This window comes from Camelus bactrianus, chromosome 18 (genome assembly GCF_048773025.1).
Source record: "Camelus bactrianus isolate YW-2024 breed Bactrian camel chromosome 18, ASM4877302v1, whole genome shotgun sequence".
NCBI lineage: Eukaryota > Metazoa > Chordata > Mammalia > Artiodactyla > Camelidae > Camelus > Camelus bactrianus.
The window spans coordinates 10,706,277-10,725,815 of record NC_133556.1 but is presented as its reverse complement, the minus strand read 5'-3'; the positions used below and the strand labels follow the sequence as shown (position 1 = coordinate 10,725,815).

At 41.7% G+C, this 19,539-nt stretch overlaps 1 protein-coding gene across 5 annotated transcripts in view; it reads right to left on the bottom strand.

Moving 5' to 3' along the window:
* AUTS2 (activator of transcription and developmental regulator AUTS2) overlaps window positions 1–11,949 on the bottom strand; it is a 1,021,698-nt gene extending 1,009,749 nt beyond the window's left edge. For 4 of the 5 annotated variants that reach the window (XM_074345970.1, XM_074345974.1, XM_074345973.1 and 1 more), the window contains exon 1: window positions 10,432–11,949. In XM_074345970.1, coding sequence (XP_074202071.1) covers window positions 10,432–10,740 — 309 coding nt within the window. In that variant the 5' untranslated portion in view covers window positions 10,741–11,949. The remainder of the gene's footprint in view (window positions 1–10,431) is intronic. The other variant, XM_010972553.3, reaches the window with a different exon arrangement.
* Between the last annotated feature and the right edge of the window lie 7,590 nt (window positions 11,950–19,539).

Genomic DNA, 19,539 nt, shown 5'->3' with positions numbered 1-19,539 from the left:
CAGATAACAGTAAGTATTTTTCAAATAAAAAGAGTAAATTTACTTCACAGTTCCTGTAGAGGCCAGTTTCTTCCATTAAGACCAATTCCAAAAATTTAGCAAAAGATCTTTCATCAGTTTAGAGGGCATAATTAGATGTTTTGATTAAAGCATTTTCCTTCCCTGGTTAACAAGATATAACAGATGTCACTGACTTCTCTAATAACAATACAGCCCTGCATTTGGCACCTTTACAATTTTAAAACTGAAGTGTCATACAAAAAAAATTATAGCTAGGGTGTCTCCGTACAATCATGACTCAGAAGTGGTTATGACATGTCTGGACTCCCCAATGGAACAGATATGGAAATCATATTCCATATTCATAGCCGCAAGCCCTCCTTAGCAAGCACTTGAAAACCAACCTCTGAAATCTGAACGATGCGGGCTTATTCAAATCACCACCAATTATTCCTAGAATCACCAAGCAAGTGAGGTATAAAACCTGAAGAGAAAATGCAAATCTTAAGTCACTTTCTTCCAGGAGCACAGGGAAGACATGCACAACAGTGTCTCAGGACAAGAAATGCCCATCTAAAGAGATCCACTCTACTAAAATCCCAGCTTCCCTGCAGAGAGGAGGAGTATCATACTCGATTTAAAAAAAAAAAAAAAGCCTCATATTTTTCACAGTAAGATTCCCCTGGTGCATTTGATCCAATTTACAAAAATTTGATTTACACCAATTTTGTCAACATATCAGTCCAGTGTGTAACCAGAGATATGCTTGTATTTTAAATGGGAGGCAGCCTCTCTGACTGAAGTTCAACTCAAACATCCTGGTTTAACAACTCCATTAATGACATCAAGCACAGATCTAAAGATTACTCAGCCCCTCTGTCAGTTGCATGCGTTATTTATAGGACAGTGTATCAATCATGTCTTCCCCTTATTATTTCCTACTTTCTGGTCCTAAGCTATTTGGTCTGCCAAATTAATACATTCCTTTGATGCTGCAAATTTAAACAATGCTTGATAAAAGATTAATAAAATAGCTGGGTTCTCTGCAACCACATACACACCCAGGGAAATTCATCAATGTCTTTTTATTTGCATATTTGGCTGACTGCCCCTTGCAGCAAATATGTAAGGCACAGTGCTCAGGTATCCTGGTTTATGGTTTGCATTTAATTCAGGGTGTCAATCTGCTTCTGTTTTAATTACATCCATCTTGATATGTTATTACAATCTCATGAAAACTTCTTTTCATTATATGAATGGCTATAAATATACACACATGACAAACAGTTGTTATAAATTTTCTGGTTCAGCAATAAACAGGCAAGATGCCTTAGCCAACACGTCAAGTGGATTTAGTATTTTCAGTCTTTCTTCTTCAGAAGAAAAGCATAATGTAGAAGAAAAGTATGGTATGGGAGAAAAGTATGAGTCTTCAACTCAACCATACTCCAAAGTTCACTTGTTTCAAATGTTTTGCTACCAGTGTTGGTAAGTTGTTCTGAGTCTCTCTGAATTGCCAGGAAAAATTCTATCAAAAACAAAAGTTAAAATTTCAAGTGGGGCCACATTAAGATCACCTTATATCCAAATAATTATCTTATATTTCCATTGGACATTCAAGGATAAGAAACCCTCATTATCAACACACTAATATTTATTTCTTTTTTTATATCCCCATTACCAAGGTGAGGGGGTGTCAAAAACACCTAATGGACTTGGAAGAGAAAGGCCAATGATTTACTGGGGGAAAGCAGAATGCCTTTAGGTTTTTGATAGTAATAATCAGAACATTTCTTGGGAAAACATGAGAAGCTTTACAATCATGGGTGATCATTCTCATTTGTAGTATTATTTTTGTTTAGAAAAAATTCCAGTGTTCCCAGTACTTGGGAATACAAGTACTAAGGAGAAGCAGTCTCCTAGTTTCATTGGATAACAGTGAGAGCCTCTAACTCCCAGTGTGATCTTAAGCAGGACAATTAACCCCTCTGGGCTGTGTTTTCATTTGCAAAATGAGAGGTAGAACGACAGCATTTCTAAAGACAACATCTGTGCCTCTAATGCCACTCCCGGCTTAGAAAGCACATCAGTCAACAATGGCTAGAGTGAAATAAATCAACAGACTGCTCTGAGAAAGTTGAGGTCCTAACTTTAGGCTAATACCTCTAAAGAGGTAGCTCTGTCCATTAATCTCAAAACTGTAATTTTCACAGATAATCAAACTAATCAGCCTAACAAATGAGGAAGGAGCAAATTTTGCAATATGTAGCAATGCACAATACCAAATGCTTGTTTCTCTTCTTGCCCCAATGAAAAGTATAATTTCACCCGAACTATATAAAATCATTTCTTAGAACAGCAAAATCCAGGACCTTCACTATTTTTGCTAAAGAGCATGTACAGAGAGAATGGGTGGAACACTGGGATTTCTAGTATTTGGCTGGAAAACAAGTGATAATCTAATGTTCAACTATTGTTCTATCTACATCTTCATTCTCTTAGGGTTTTTCCCCCCTAGTTTTTAACTATGTAAAACTTTTCACTAAACCACCTCTAGCCAGTAAGCATAATTGAACAGAGACCCTAGCAAACAACCCCCCTAAAAAAATCTACTTCAGCATAACTACCAAATCACTGCAATACTCTCTTAATTCCTCTTTTCAAGCTCTAAAATATCCCTGCCATCAGAAACTCTGCAGAAATCTAAAATGAGGGTAGTAGATTGGTGTTGTGCTGGGGGGTGGGGCGGTGTAGTTGTGGAGACAAGGGAAACGACTTCCCTGACATCCCTCAGGAATCATCACACCTTGACCCTGGCTTTGACTTAAACCCCGTCCCAGATTCAGTCTAAACGTATCAGATTTCACGCATATAACCAAGAGTCACAGTTTATCTTCACAGCCTGTGCTTCTGTATCCAGCCCAGGTCATTTCAAAATGCTTCAGTTAATAGCAATCACACAGACCTGCAATTTGAAGACTTTCTACCAAAAATGAATCCCAACCTGCATTTGCCATTTTCCTTTACTTAAAACTGCAGCTTCTCCCTTCTCCTCTTGTGACTCCATTTTACTGCACTTAGGTTTTCCAGGGCTCAGAGGCACCAGTACCACAAGGTACAGTAGCAAGCCATAATGACAAAATATAAAAATATTTGTATGCAGTTGGTCATTTGCAGTATTTGTTCAGGCAAACTCTAACCAGAGTTCAGATATGAATGAGAAATCAGAATGAGCTGATAACAGCCCAGAAAAATGAGGCAAGCAATTTACCCTCAACAGTGCTAACTTTGGAGTCCCTCAAACAGACTGACAATGTTCAAATAGTGAAGTTTTGGGATTTTAAAGTTTCTACATTTCATTCAGAACTTCCTAAGTCCATTACCTTTTATTAACCGCATTCATAATTTTGATAGCTCTACCTCAGTAAAGGAAGAGAGGAGGAATGAAAGGAGGGAAGGAGGGAAGGAGGGAGGCAGACAGATGGGGGAATCTACTGGATCCTAGGATGATACTGACTTATGTACTAGTATATGAAATAAACACCGATAAAGATGACAGCAATACAAATGATTTCAGGCTGTAAGTGCCCTTGGAAAGGATGGGATCAGAGACTGTACTTGCCTAGTCTCTTCCTAAACAAGCAAAGGAAACCACACCCCACCCCACAGTTACTAACAGCCTAAAAGGGACCTATCTTTGTGACCTTACAAAGGTATGTACTAACTGCATACCCCCTACCCTGCAGGCATATTAGAAGAAATGAAGGAAGAACACAGTTCAGATTTGTAAGAAGAAACATAAATTTAGGGTCTCACCAGCCTTAAATTCTGTCCCATTTCTAGAAAAAAAAACTGCATTCATCTATTCACAGAACAGGTACAGATTATATAAGAAAAACTGTTCTGACCCAGCTAAATGTCCCTAAATTGGTTTTGATTCTCTCCTGTCTTGGGTTTCACCAAATTCCCATTCTGACCTACCAAACTTCAATTATTTGAGAGCTTTTAAATCTGACTTTTCTTTTTCCCCAGAACTTTCTCAAATGAATAGCTGCTATCCCATCACCAAGTTCGTTTTCCTGTATCAAAAAAATATTGGATTTAATCCTAACCCTGAAAAGAGTGTTGCTTCTTGAGGGAAAAAAATAGCATGAAGCACTTTTACAAAGTTAGTCTACATTTAGTGTATTACTGTATTACAGCACAGGGGTAAAATAAAATAAAATGTAAAAATACAAACCCACCGTACACCCACTGCACGCACACACCCCCTCCATCAAGAATTGCTACAAACCTTCTCTCCAAAGGCTTCCAGATCTTACATCCAGTAGAACCTAAATTTTCTTTAACAGCTGGTCACAAACTATTATTTTTTCAGCTTGGGGACCTTATTTCTAATCCTAACATTCTCTCAAACTAAACAATCACCATTTATTTTTGATAGCATATAGAAGTGTTGTATAGAAGAGTCTCAGAATCTCTTTATCATCTTCAATGTTCCTTGAATGATGTTAAATGCTCTTTTTTAACCCTTTTTCAATGGTGAAAGCTAGAGGAAAACACTCTCAGAAAGGATCCAAAGCTAATCACTAATTTTGTGATTCATCTTTTAAATTTACTGATTCATTTATACCCTGCCTACTTCCAAAAAAAGATCTGAAATAGTTCATCTCAACAGCTAACACAAGGCACATGGAATCACCATCCCACAATCTTCCACCTCATCTCACGTAAATACTCCTGAAGTGATGCTCTGCCTTGTAAAGTGAAATGCTGAAATTCAGTAAGTACAGTAAAATATTTGAATTAATAACCAAGCACTGTATTCACAGTCCTCCTTTCCTGCACACTTTCTCACCACTTAGGAACATCTCAGATCCTAAAGTTATGTACACCATCAGAAGTGAAATGCTGGAACTGACCCATTTGCTCCTTAGTCCTATCATCCCAAACTTCCCAAGACAGAAAGTGAAAAATGCAACAAAAACATAGCTCCACAGCTTTCCTTGGCTGTGTAACAGCAGAAAAAGGATTCCAACCTTCCTTGAAGGGCTGACACCAGGCAGGAAAAGGGAGAAGTGGACTAATCATCATTTACATCTCACACTCCCCTTACCACTCCCACTTCAGCAGCAGCCTCCATTCTGACTTCAAACTTCTGTCTGGTTTTCCAAATTGTCTATCATCAGCCCACTCACCCTAGACTCAGAGAATATCAAGTTATGAGATCTGGAAGAGACCTTTGAGATCTGTTCCAGCATTTCCCATACTGGATTATGGACTATGAATTACAATGCCAAGAATGAAAGTGTCCTGTGGTCCAATAAGTTGGGAAATAAGGCATATCATGTCTTCTCTGATAATTCAAAACTCATGTACACATAATATAAGACTCGTAATTCTAGCCGAACAAGTCACTCATTTAATTTTGTCTAGCCTATCAAGTTCCCAAACTATCTGAGAATAGATCACTTTTTTTTTTTTTTTTTTGCTCTGGAACACAATCTATGACCATTCAGAGAACTATGTTCCCTTCCAGCGTGGGTACCTTGTCTCTAAAACTACTCTAAACCTCTCAACTAGTGGAAAAAGAAAATGATGCTTTTAAGAAGTGTCCTCCCAAATCACTTAACTAGTTAGGACAGTCAAGCCTTGAATGTGGGTCTCCACTGGTCTCCTGACTCTCTAACAAGCAAGCAGTCTTTACTTACACAATTTTGTTTTCATTTCTGCCAGCCCTTGTCCCTAACCCTAATCACTCATCTTGCTTCTGTGCCTTCTTCACCAATCTCTCTTCTTAGAATGCTTTCCCCAACCCCCATTCACTCCAAATCACGTCAACTTTCCAGGCCCCATATTCTCCAGGAAGCCTTCTCAAACACTTCAGACCTATCTCACTATCCCTTTCCTGAAAGCCTATTACACACAGTTGGTATTAGGCATTCGAGTGACTATTTCAAAATTATTTTATAGGTGCTAGACTTAAATTATCAACTAAACCACACACTCCTTCAAGATGCTATATGTATTTTAGGTTTCTTTGTACTTTTTTTAGTGTCTTGTACATATCAAACACTCCATAAATATTTGCTGACTGATACAAGGAACATGATTATCATTTTTTAAACAACTGAGTAAGTGAGATTTGACCATAGTAAGTTATTAGAGCCTACTAACCTGGTATGTTGTAAGGGCATCAAATTCTGTGCAGCCTATTTACATTAGCAACCTGTGGGTAAGTCCTGAAACAGAGCTGGGAAATGAAGACCACATGAAAGTCTTGGTTTGATCTTCCACCTACCAGAAATTAGTCTTCTTCAATTTCACAAACCTGCAAAGCTCCAACTGGCCTCTGATCTGCTAATTCACAATTTCATCTTTGCTTTCCTCAGTCAATTGTACAAAATGAGACTTCCCTAAGAATACAGTATACAACAGTGGAGTGAGGGAGAAAATAATGGATTTGCAAAGTCAAATTTTCAGCCACAGTGCTCGCGTGGCTTCCTAATCAAGACTACACAGAATGAAATGCAAATAACAACAGAAAAGCAGTATTATCTGGCACATTAGGGTACACTGAAAGTACTACAACCCCAACATTCCCATTTATACTTTGTTTGCTGGAAATGACTTTTTAGTAAGGAATGGTATCTGAGGCATGAGGCATATCATGACATCGCTCTCACTCAGAGACTATCCAAACAAATAATACCATATCCAAGTGGTAATTCTGCTTCTCAAATGTATAATGAAAAGAACACCATGTTCAACTTTAGCCTCCTCACTTACCCTCTTATCCTCTATCATGAGACTCTTCACAATTGCATACTTGAACTTCAGGGCACAATTACTCAAAACAAGTGTCCCTGCAGAATATGAAACTACCTCAGCCAGTTTCACTGCCTGTGAAGTGTGGGACTCTCAAACTATGTCCAAAGCTTTCATCATTTTAAGAATCCAACAATAGTGAAAAATAATCCACATAAAAATGCAGCTTCTCATGAGGCAAGCTTTTTACTCTTCTTCCAGTATTTCGAGTAAAACCACGGTTAGTCTGAAACAATTTATATCACCACATCTCACTATGAACTAAGAGCCTCTTTTTTAAAAGGGAAGTCAAAATCAGCTACTCAAAACAAAATCATGGAGTCAAATGGTGTGTCCATTAACACCCAAAGTACACTTCACCACAGTTTGCTAGCTACTGCTCTGAAACTGCATAAGCTTAAAGCCTAACTGTGTAAGCCAATATTTCTGATTTCTTATAACATCATACTAGCAAGCAAACTTGATATATGGTGACAACGAATTTCATTTCTAAACACTAGACACAAAAACAGAGTATGTATTTAGGGTAACTCTTAGCATCTATAATAATTCTTAACATTTACAAGCACTCCTGTAACATACATTTCTGTCTAAGTTCATACTTTAGTTGCCTGTTTTCTAATAAGCCCTCACACTTCTTAGTGATAGTTCAGTAAATCTTCCAAACTGAGTACAGTGCGACACCAGAGGTTTTATTTTAATGATCACTACACACATATGTTTGACCATCCAGCATGGACACAAATGTGATAAGCAGCAAACAAATCTATCCTGTCCCACAGAACCAGAAACACATGATGACTTTTACTCCCCACTGTGTGTTTTTAACCTGAAAAGTTTATTTACAGCTTTCCTACAAAAATTGGGATTCCTAAGTGTGAACACTGACAGGCTGTTTGATGATATTAGGGAACTGTTGTTAATTTACCTAGATGTGATACAGTACTATGTGATTTAGGTGCCTCCCCACCTTTTTTGAGTTATTACCACCTAGAAATACATACAAATTTCTCATATCACATCTGGGAGAGGAGAATGAGTAAATGGGATATAGATGAGACTTGATGAGTTGGAAGGTTTTGAACCTGGGTGATGGGTATATTAGGGTTTGTTATATACTGTTCTCCGTACTTTTTGTGTATGTTTGTATTTTCCTTCAAAGTTTTAAAGAAAGTTTTAAAAAAGTTAGACCTTCATGCCCACACAAAGTTGTGCAAATGGTATTCAGGTATGAAGGTAGTGTAATGTTCAGCAAACCAAAGTAATCTGGGTTTTGAATCTAGAAAAGTAGCAGAAAAATAATCACAGCAAGGAAAGGAATGGTATTAATGGTACACTTTGAACTTGGTCTTCTTTAAAATTGTAAGTTTTTTTACATCCAAAAGAAACTACAATGGGCACATTTTCTCTCAAAAGCCAAATGGATAGATATATACGTCACAAGACTAGCCAAATACTTATTAAAAGTAAAACAATAAAAAAACAACTGCATATGATCTATTCATCTCTACTTGCCTTTCAAAAATTCTCATGGGAATCTGCGGGCCCCTCTTGCTTACTTACTCAAAGGGGCCACAAAGCAGCCCAGAATAACCATGCAGTTAGCAGAACCACGTGTAAGCAGCTCTTACAAATACTGTCCTAAACCAACCCCTGATAGCAATGGTAAACCAAATTCTAGGCAGCACTTTCTAATTCACGTATTAGGATACATGCTGCCATTTCAAATGCTATTTTAAAGCAAGAGAGACAGAGAGAAAGAGGTCACATTGTGCAGTACTCTCCTACCCTGGCAAAGTTGAAGCCACAGTTAGAATTATCCTAATAAGTGGTGAGCCTCAACACTCAGAAAAATTGTGTACGATCCATTTTAGCCAATAAAGCACCAGTTCTAGAACCAAAAGATAACTGATTCAATCACTAACATCAAAATCTATGGCCACCAATACCACCACCACCACGACCACCACTCTCCCTTCCTCCCCAATCACTGGCCAACATCCACCACCATCACCACCAGCAACCCAACCAAAAGCAGTTCAAACAGAAAAGAACAATGCTTACAGGAAGGCTTCCTTTTTAAAAATATTTAAATTTGACACCCAAACACACACACACAGACACACACACACACACAGAGCAATCTAAACCTGTATAGTTACTGCATGTGAGATTTAAGCTGTCGTTAACAAAGCGTGTTCTTAAGCATTGCAAACAATACCACAATAACAACAAAAACCAAAGGGAAAGAGAAAAGTTTCTTTCAGGAACCTCAAACCATCACATCAGGTGCAGGAGAGGCTAGAAACCAACTCCTATCTTGGTTTTGTGCTTAAGAAAGCAGACCAACTCCGCAGAATCTCAAAGCGCTCTGTGTGTGTGGTGAGTTGGGGGTGGGGAGAGGAAGGTGGGGGAGGTAAAAAGGGGGTTTCATTTATAGAAGCCAGTGACTGATGCCAGCACCAAATCAGATCCGTCCAGGTAAAGAGAGTCCCCCCCCCCCGACCCCTAGACAATCTCCCCCGCTACCTCCCCACCATCACCACCCCAAGGAGCCGGTTAGCTGGCAAGAAAATGTGCATTTGGAAATCAACGCTGCAGGTGCCCAAGGAATAAAGAAAGACACACATAGATATACACACACACAAAGCCAATCAGAAAGAAAAAGAAAACACAAAAAAAAAAAAGAAAAGGAGAGGGACAATTGGGTGACAAGCCCTTCAGATACCAGCAAGGATTTTATTCTTTCCTCACACCAGTCCTCCTTGGTGTACCTTTTTCCATCTTTTAACTGAATTGCTCATGTACACACACATGTGCATGTGTATATGTATAGATAATATTACAATTAACCCTTTCTGTAGTAGACCCCAGTACGGAATACAGAAAGATATTCCATCCTTTCCTCTCTTCTCTCCCCTCCTCCCTCCTTTCTCCCAACCGAGAGAAAACGCCCCCTTCCCCAGCTTCACCAAAAAAAAAAAAAAAAAAAAAAAAAAAAAAAACCAAAAAACAAAAAACGGAAAAAGAAAAGAAAAGAAGAGAAAAAAAAAAAAAAAGACAGGGGAGGGGGGCAAAGAACCACAAAACCCCATCAGTCTCCGGTCCCGAGGACACCCAGGAAAGGTCTATACTATACAGAAACACACACCACGGACATATGGCTCTGTAGAAAGCACACAGAGAACCGTCCACAGGCGCCCCAAACCCAGCAAAAGAGACTTCCACCAGCCAAGAAGCCATGATTGGGGAGGGAGAGGAGGAAGGAGTAGGGGCAGAGCTCTCCGTGGAGGGGGGCGCATTGTTATGATGCCTGAACCCCTTTCTTTCTGCCCATCTGCTGTGGAGGGGGTACTGGGAGGGGGCGCAGGGGGGAAGCCGAGCGAGAACGAGGAAACCAAGAGACCAGGCACGGCTTGGCGATTCCCTCCTGCCGCCTGTCTGCCCGCGCCCCCAACTACCCCCCAACAATAAGACCTCAGCCTAGACAGACATACAGCCAGACCGACCAGAGCGCGGCGGGGGAGGCAGCAGAGCCAGGCGCAGCCGAGGTGGGGGGGTCGTGCCTATAAAGGGAAACCGGGGGGAGGGGGTCCCCCTTACCTCCAGCGCTTCAAAAGTGACAAAGCTGGTCATGGCAAATCCATCAATGATGTCCTCTTCGGCCGAGGTGGACTCTCTCCGCTTCCTCCGCGGGGGTCTGGGCCGGGACGGGGCGGAGGACGGGGACTTCCCATTGTCTTCCTTGTCGGAGCCCGACGAGGAGGCGAGCGAGGGCGCCCGGGTCCGGCCGGCCCCGCCGCCGCCGGCCGCGCCGGCCCCCAGCCCGCCCCGGGAGCGCCTCTCCCGGTCTCGCTGCGACCGCGACCGCCGCTTTTTGCGGAGTCCATGGCCCCGCGTCGGGCCATCCATGGCTCTGCCGCGCCGGGGTCTCCCCGCTCGCTGCCTGCCCGCCACAGGCTCCGGCCGCGGCCGCACAAAAAAATTGACACCAACCCCTCCCTCCCCCTTCTCGGCTTCCCTCCGCCCCGAGGAGGGCGCGGGGGAGACGGCGGCCGAAAGAAGGGAGAGAGGGGAAGAAAGAGAGGAGAAAGAAAAGGGGGAAGGGGCGGAGAGAGGGAGGAGGGACGGGAGCGAGGGCGAGAGGCAGGGAGCCCAAGTGCGGGGCTGCCCACAGCACCGAGGGTCGGAGATTCCTGTGAGCAGCGCCGAGCAAAGTAATGGCTGAACACACAGGTCTCCTTTAGAGGAAAAAAAAAAATAACTCACCAAGCAGGCAATAAATCAGAATAGCGGAATGCTTTGATCAAGAGACTGGGAGGCTCCGGGGAGCCCTCCCCGCGGCCATTCTCCGCCGCGCCCCCCGCCCCCCGAAAACGCCTGGTACCCCCGACTCCAAATCGGGTCCGAAAAGGTCGCGCGAAAGTGGGGGCAGTGAACTTCACCCGCCCCTCACGCAGGAAAACACCCCCGCCGCCTCTCACACACGCCTCAGAGAAAACTCACTCCCAGGCTCCAAAAATTTTAAGAAATGCTTCCAGGGGAGGCCACGGCTTCCGAGCGACCTGAGAGGGACGAGACCCCCCAGAGAGGGAAGCATAATAATGAAATAATTAAGAAGGGAGAGGGCGAAACTGGAAGAGGTGGAAAAGAAGGGAGGTGGAGGAAGGGAAGGAGGATGCTGGAGCAGTTGTGGGGTTTGCTTTTCGGCTCGGAGGGGGGAGGAGAGGGAGATGAAAGAAGAGAAGCAGCAGCCCCTGACGCTGCCACCCACCCACCCCTCCTCAAAAAAATATTTTTTCCAGTCCCAGAGAAGAGGTCACCCTTCCTCAAAAAAGGGAGGGGGCGAGTCAGTCGACGAGGAAAGCAGAAAGAAATCTCCAGTGAGAGAGACACCGGTGTGCCGCCGCCGCCGCCTCTTCTCTTCGCCCAGCCTGAGTGAGAAGCGCGGCTAGGAAGCGCCAAGAACGCCGCTCTCGCCGCCGCCGCTAACGCTGCCGCCGCCGCCGCCGCGAGAGCCCCAAGCCGGAGGGTGCACGGCGTGTCCCCGGGCGGCTGCAGCGGGAGCCCGGGCACGGCCCCATCCTCCGCCCGCCCGCCCGCCTCGCTCAGCTCCCGCTCCTCCCCCTCCGCGGCCGGCCCACCGCCGCCGCCCGCCTCAGCCCAGCCCCGCGCCCGCCCGCGCGCGCCGCGCGCACGCGCACCGCCCTACCCGCGCCTCTCTCTGCGCGCGCTCCCGCCCCCGCGGCCCCGGCCAGCTGGATCACGTGGCCTGCCGGGCTCCCTCCTCCCCCGCCCCCTCCCCAGTTGTAGAGTGTGTAGAAAGCAAAAGGCTGGGGGCTGGCCGCGCTCGCGAGCCTAGGGCATGCGCGCTGGGGCGGCCGGGCCTGCGCACTGGGGGCGGAGGGGAGCCAGGAGTAGGGAGCGAGGGGGGGCGGGGGCGTGGTGGGGGCCGCCCGCGTGGGGTCGGCTGTGGCCCGCCAGAGTTGGCGCGTGAGGGTGTGGAAGCCGCGGAATGATTCCGCCAGTCATACCCGGGATGCGGTCGGAGCGCCGTCCGTCTGCTCCGCGCGACCCGCTCCGCGTCCCCCGCACCCTCCTCAGGACACTTGTCCTTGGCCCCCCCCTACCCCAGGTCCGCTGAAGCTGCCCGGGCCGCCTTCTCCTGAGGCCCCCAGGATATTTTCCCTGGACAACCTACGCAGCGAGGAAAGGAGGGGTTTCAGAGAAGGGTTATAAGGGAGGCTTCCCGGGAGTGGGGGCGCGACCTCAGGCGACAGAAAAGAGAGCGAGTGCCAAACCGCGGGCCTCTGCTCCGCTGGGGGGCACTGGGAGGCCCCACGGCAGAGATGGAAACTTTTCTCCCACGTGGTAGCACAACGCGTGGCCGAGTGACCCGGCACCGGAATGACCTCTGAGCCCTCCAATCCTTCAAGCGGGAGCCCTTGAGACGCGCCAGCGGCTGGGGAGCTGGGAGCGCGCGGCCGAGGGCTGAACTTGAACCTTGGCGGCTGCCGCCTGGGATGAGGAGGCGGGGCTGGAGGGGCCGGGACCGCCCCAGACCGAGGACCCGTTAGACCCACAAAACGAAGCCCCTGCCACCGAGGGCTTCCTTTATTTGGGGAGAGGAGGGAATTTCCTTGCTTTTCCTATCACTGCCCCTCCTCCCGCTGCAGTGTAGCTGATGCTTATAAAAAGTTGTATTAAAGGAGTTGACTGCAGCCCAGAATCGATCAACAAACGTGAACAGCGTCTCTGGGTAAAATAGCTGTGCATTTTCTCGGGATACTGGAATTTCTGATGCGGATGGAAAAGGCGCCGACAGCCCTTTTTCACTAGCCTGTTAGCTACCCACTTAACTTTATGTCCAGGCACATAAACACTGTGGCACATAACCCCTTACCCCCAGTACCCTACACTTGGGAAGGAAGAAAAAGAAAATGAAGTGACATTTTTTAATTGTCCACAATGAATCAGGCACCATACTAGACGCTTTGTTCATGATTTCTTTTCTTTAGAATCTAAATCTGCGCGTTTTATTAGTGCAAATGAAAAGAAGTGGTAAAGAAAAAGTAAGGACGTGACAACCTGACATACCCAAGATTCATTCATTCATTTCTTAATTTAACAATTATTAGGGCCTACTAGGTACCAGGCACAGTTCTAGGCGCTGGGAAAACGGTGGTCCACAAAACAGAGAGAAAGTCTTCCTTCTTGGATCTTAAGTGTTCTAGACGCAAGCCTCACTTATCTTGCACTTAAGACAATTTAATGATTGGTCATTCCCTTAAGTCACACTTGTTCAGCGTTTCCATTTCCAGATTCCAGATCTGGATCCTTATGAAATTGAGGTAGGGGACGGGATAGGAGGATGGTAGGCGCCAAGAAGGAAGAGCGAAGAGGAACAACCACTATAAACCATGAATGAGACTTGAGCTTTCTGTCTGTCCGGGGAACAAACCATTTGACCTTAGGCAAGACTGTTAAATGACTAGTTTTCTCATCTGTAAATCAAAGAGTTTCAATTAAATATTCAAAAACCTCCCTTTCAGGTCTACCACTGGCCTTCTCAACAGATGACATATTTTCAAGTACATTGTGTGCTTTATTTCTTGAAACAAGTAACGGACAGATGGGATCTGATGCAATTTATTACGAACATGGTGTCACCTTCCAAAATTACCTGTCTAAGAAAACTGAGCCTGCTGCCCCTGGAGCCATTAGCTAAAACAGTACCTCTGTACAGAACGTAACTTCTGTGATAACTTTTGGGAATTGTCCCAGCAGCTCCTGAAATCCTCGCTGAGGTTATCAGGCTCATTCCTTAAAAAAAAAAGAGAGAGAGAGAGAGAGAAAGAGAGAGAGAGAGAGAAAGAGAGAGAGAGAGAGAGAGAGAGAGAGAGAGAAAGCAAGAAAGCAAGAAAGCAAGAAAGCAAGAAAGAAGGAAGGAAGGAAGGAAGGAAGGAAGGAAGGAAGGAAGGAAGGAAGGAAGGAAGGAAGAGGGAGGAAGGAAGGAAGGAAGAAAAAAAGAAAAGCAAGGTTTTTGTAATTTAAAGAAAAGATCTGGGCTCATTTTTAGGGATTTTAGGAATGTGGAACATACATTACATACTTGTAAGTTTCAAGGAAAACTAGGAACTAACGTAATTACAGTCACTTTTCAACAACTTTGTGGGTTGGGTTGAGGAAGGTGTGAAATTGGCAAATATAATAAAAAGTATAATATTAGTGACTTTCCAGAGTAGCCTTTGGCAGTCCTGTCTTTAAAGAGTAATGTCTGGTAGGGTAAAAAAATGGATGGTAATGCACTGCACCCAAGAACCTTGCCTCTGGCAAGAGTAATTTGCAAATGCATTTTGGGATAATGTTTAAATGATTTTTTTTCAGGGTCCAAGTGTAATGCTCACTGGAATTGGTAATGCCTTTTGGGACACAGTTTCAATTTTCTTCCATCAGAGAATTTAAATTGTTTGTGGATTATATTGCCCATATTTGTTTCTAATTCTCCATGTTGCCTATGTTGTAAGAGCTGATGATTAATAACCACCATATAATAAGCTAGGTGCTTACTATGTGCAAGGCATTATTCTAAGTTGCATTAAAATATCTCATTTAATTTTCATAAATTTTGAGAAAGGTTTTTATTATATTAGCTATGTTACAGTTAAGTAAATTGAGGCTTAAAAAGGTTAAGCATAGGTGGCATAGCTGTTTTCTGGTAAGCTGAATTTGGTCTGAGTGACTCTAAAACTTACTCTCATGATGGTTATGCTGACATGCCTTCCTCAAAATGATTCTTCAAGAGATCAAATGTTAAATGTTATGTATATAGTACAACCACTTTGGAAAACTGCAGTATCTACTAAAGTTAAACATATGAAAATGCTTTGGCCCAGAAATTCCTTTCCTAAAAATATACCAATGTTGAATGTATACCAAAAAATATCTATTAAACAGCTCAGAGCAACTCTATTTATAATAACCCCCAAACTGGAAACAAATGAAATATTCATTGACAGTAAAGTAGATAAATAATTGTTGATATACTCATATAATGGAAATCTATACATCACTAAGAATGAACAATATGCTTCTAAATGCAGCAACATATGAATCTCTTAAATATGATGCTAAGTAAAAGAAGTGAGACACACAAGAGTATGTATTGTACAAAAACATGCAAAACTCATTTATGCTATCAGAAGTTAGGATAGTGGTTACCCCTGAAGGGAGCTAACGACTGGGAGGGGCCATGAATTGGTCCTCTGGGGAGTTGGTCATGTTCTGTTTTCTTGGGGCTGGTAATGGTTGCACATGTGTGCTCAGTGTGTGAAACTTCATCAAACAACACTTTTCTGTATGTATATTACACTTCAACAACAACAAAAAATTTAATGCTGGTGGATTTGTATACATATGAGTAACTCTGTAATACTCCATTTTTTTTTTCATGTGTTGATGTCACTACCCAAATGCTCATCAGCAGTAAAATGGATAAATAAGCTATGGTTTATTCACACAATAACATACAGTGTGACTATACAATGGAATACTGTAAGTAAAGCAAAATAAAGCATAGTGTATTATCAGATTTCTTTTTTTTTTAAATCAGATTTCTTACCGGGCAGAACAGAAGATAAAGATTAAACTTGAAATGGGCAGCCTGAATGAGGGCACAATTCTTATCAGCAAAAGCTTAGGTGAATTCTTAGCTAAAAGATTGTAGTTGATAAAGAGTAAAGCTAAAAAAACTAATTCCAGAAGAGGTTGCTTATTTAGTAGGGAAGACACTCGAGTGGCTCTGGAATACACAAAAGAAAAAACTTACATCTGTGTCCAGGAATAAACTACTTAACCCAGGAGAGCCTCTCCATTTGTGCAAACTTTTATTCGAATCAATGATTAATACTCAAACTACATCTTCAACATTCAACCTTGACTAGTCAGAGAATACTGTTATAGCTCAATAACTGAACTAAACTCTGAACCCTCCATGCGGCGATAGCTATTTTTGGTATCAGATTTTCTAAATTACTAAATTTTTACATCCCTTTAAGTCTTGCACTTTGCACTCTGCCAACACGGCAATTATTAATACATCTTTCTTGGTATTACATACCGGTATATAATGTTTGAATTTAATTTATTAGGAAAATTGATTTTTAACTCAAGGCACTAAGGTTTATGTTTTGGTCGTTTATAACTTTCAGTTACATATTTTGTGTGTGTGTCTGCTCTGAGGCCAAGGTAGAACTGAGCTGGTTAATGGATCTATCTTTATGCTGTTTCCAAATTAGCAAATAAGGAGACTAACACATTTAATGTTCCTTCTTGAACACTCATAAGTAATTTTTAATAATAAATATTCCTGGGGAGAAGTGATAGCTTGCGTTAACTGACAGGTAGCCCATCAGCAATAGCATTGTTGTAACTTTGCCCTAATTATCACCTGCTGGTTTAATTTTTTTCTGCACTGGAAGTTGTTTTTCAAACTTCAATTTTAATGTTAAAAAAAAAAGGCAGGGGGAGGAAATGTGAAACGTGTGGTTCAATTTACTAAGTGTTGTGCCGCTTTCCATAATATTGTACAATAAACTTTCATCATCTCTGCAGGTGCCCCTGATGAACGACACATCGATCAACCCATATTTTTCAGACTCTGCCATATGAAGCCAATGAAAAATACCTGCTGGTGACCAAATGATTATCTCATGAAAAGGTAGTCTGGCAAATTTAACAAGCTTTAGATTTTCACAAAACCAACTAGCCTTCCTGTTCCTTCTTAGGGCAATCCTTTCTACTTGAAGAGTCATTGACATGGTCAGGTGGGAAAATTAATGGAAAATCATTAAAAAAAAAACTTTAAATGACTCTTTAATGCTACCAATGGGAGATCTCCTTATTTATTACTGATTATAACCCAGAGGATCAATTTCTCTATTGGGTTTGGGAGATGACTTGTGATGGTTAATGATTTTATTTTTATTTTTATTTGAAGAGCAGTATGGATCTAAAAGGATCACATTCAGATAAGATAACATCCTGGTTGAAGACATTATCAATCTTTTGGAATTACATGAAGAATGTAATAAATTATAGCCCAGACCTAACTACAAGCTCCTATTTACAAAGCCTAGTAAATTATTTTACATTTCAGCTGTATTCAAGGCATTTCACGGTCTGGTCCCAATTACATTATTAACCCCTTTTATTCCAGCATATATATTTCTATGCATCCTAGGCTAGCTCCTGCCCAGAACACTTCCATGCCTTTACCCGTGCTAGTCCATCACCCTAGAATCTCTTCTCCTACTGTCTGGACTTACTAAATGTCTACTCATCCATCAAGACCAATTTATCTATCAATGCCAACTCCTCCAAACAGCTTATGCAGATTGCTACTTCCATTCAGAATTAAGAGCCTCTTCTCTGCTTATGTGGCTCTTGGTTTATGTATATTTTATTGCATTATTATATATTTCAAAATAATATAATGAACAATCATGTACTTTCCCAGAAGCTCAAGAAATAAAACATTTCCAAAATACTTGAACCTTCCTATGTACTTCCTTTGGTACTGTGTCCTTCTCCCTCTCTACTCCTCAGCCTCTCTCCCTCTTCCTCACCCTCCCCGCAGAGGATCATTATCCTGAATTCCGTGCTTATCACTGCATGCATTTCTCTACATTTGTACTTCATTGGAAGTATCCCTAAATAATATATAGCATTCTTTTGCATGTTTCAAATTTTACATAAGTAATATCAATCTAAGTCTATTCTTCTAAAACTTGTTTATATTCAGTGTTTTATTTGTGAGAGTTATTTGTGTTGATAGATATAGTTCCTCTGCATTCATTTTCACTGTTGCCTAGTATTCCAGTATATTACTATTCCATAATATATCTATTTACATCTTGTCAACAGACATTTGGATTGTTTACAGTTTTTGTCATAAATACACAGGTGCACAAGGAGACATGACCTCCTTTTTCTAAATGACTGCTATAAAATTTATCACACTCTTCTATTACTTTGCTATTATATACACATCTTGTTACTTTTTCCTATCACTTGATAAATTCTAAAGGATAGTGACTGGGCAGGCAATGGCAGGTGCTCAATAAATGTTAACTGGTTTGATGACTTACCCTTTCCATATTTGAGCTTAGATTTTGTAGGCTCAGGCTGCTATCTTTTCATTACAGTACCAAAGAGGGCTTGAAATTTTAGATTTTCATACTTCTACTTTAGAAATCCTAGAAGGAAGCACCAAGGGACAGGTAATGGGTCAGATTTAGTATTAAAATGGGCTCCTACCAAGCATGTGTCTTTAAAAATGAGTTGGTAGTATCTCTGAGTTCCTCAATTCCTCTGTCAATTTTGGAACACAGTAGATGTTTCTCTATGAAATTGTGATTACTCAGTGATCTCTTCTTTTTTCAAGTGCAATTATTCTTTTGAAAGATCCTAAAAAGAGGAAACAGCATTTCCATTGGTGATAAAAATTTATTGACTCAGAACAAACAAATAAACACATTGTTTCAACTATCCAAATAAAGAATATTGGCCAGTTTCTAGAATGGGCTCATATTACCACAAATTTTCATAAAATAGTTATTTAAATAGCAGGGTAATTGATAAGAAACTAGCTAGCAGAAGAAAATATTTATAATTTAAACTGTTTATATGTTGTCAATACAATTTTACCATATATATGTTTCCCCCCTAAGTTTAATTTCTTAAATTTAAAAGAGGATATTATGTATACAAAGATTTTTATAGCATTATCATTTGTAATAAGGAAAAAAACAGAAATAAATGCCCTACAATGAAGGATAATTAAGAAAGAAACATAACATGGAAATATGTTACAATTTTATGGATTCACTAAAATTATACATGTGATTTTGTGAGGACGTGTTAATCAATGACATAGAGTTATACATACCTTGTGACTACAGTTGCTTTTTTAATTGTTAAATTATGTATTGTCTGTGAAGTTTAGAAGGAATAAAACTACATATATAGTTGCTTTATTTTAGTGGCAGTTTGGATGGAAAGTTATTTTTAAATTGCTGTTCTATATGTTAAATTCACTTAATAATAAATAAAACTGTGTAAGTATGATATTTCTTTTCAAGTAAAATTTGTATTAGGGTGACTGACTATTCTGGTTTAGTTGGAACCAAAAGGTTTCCCTAGATAGAAGAC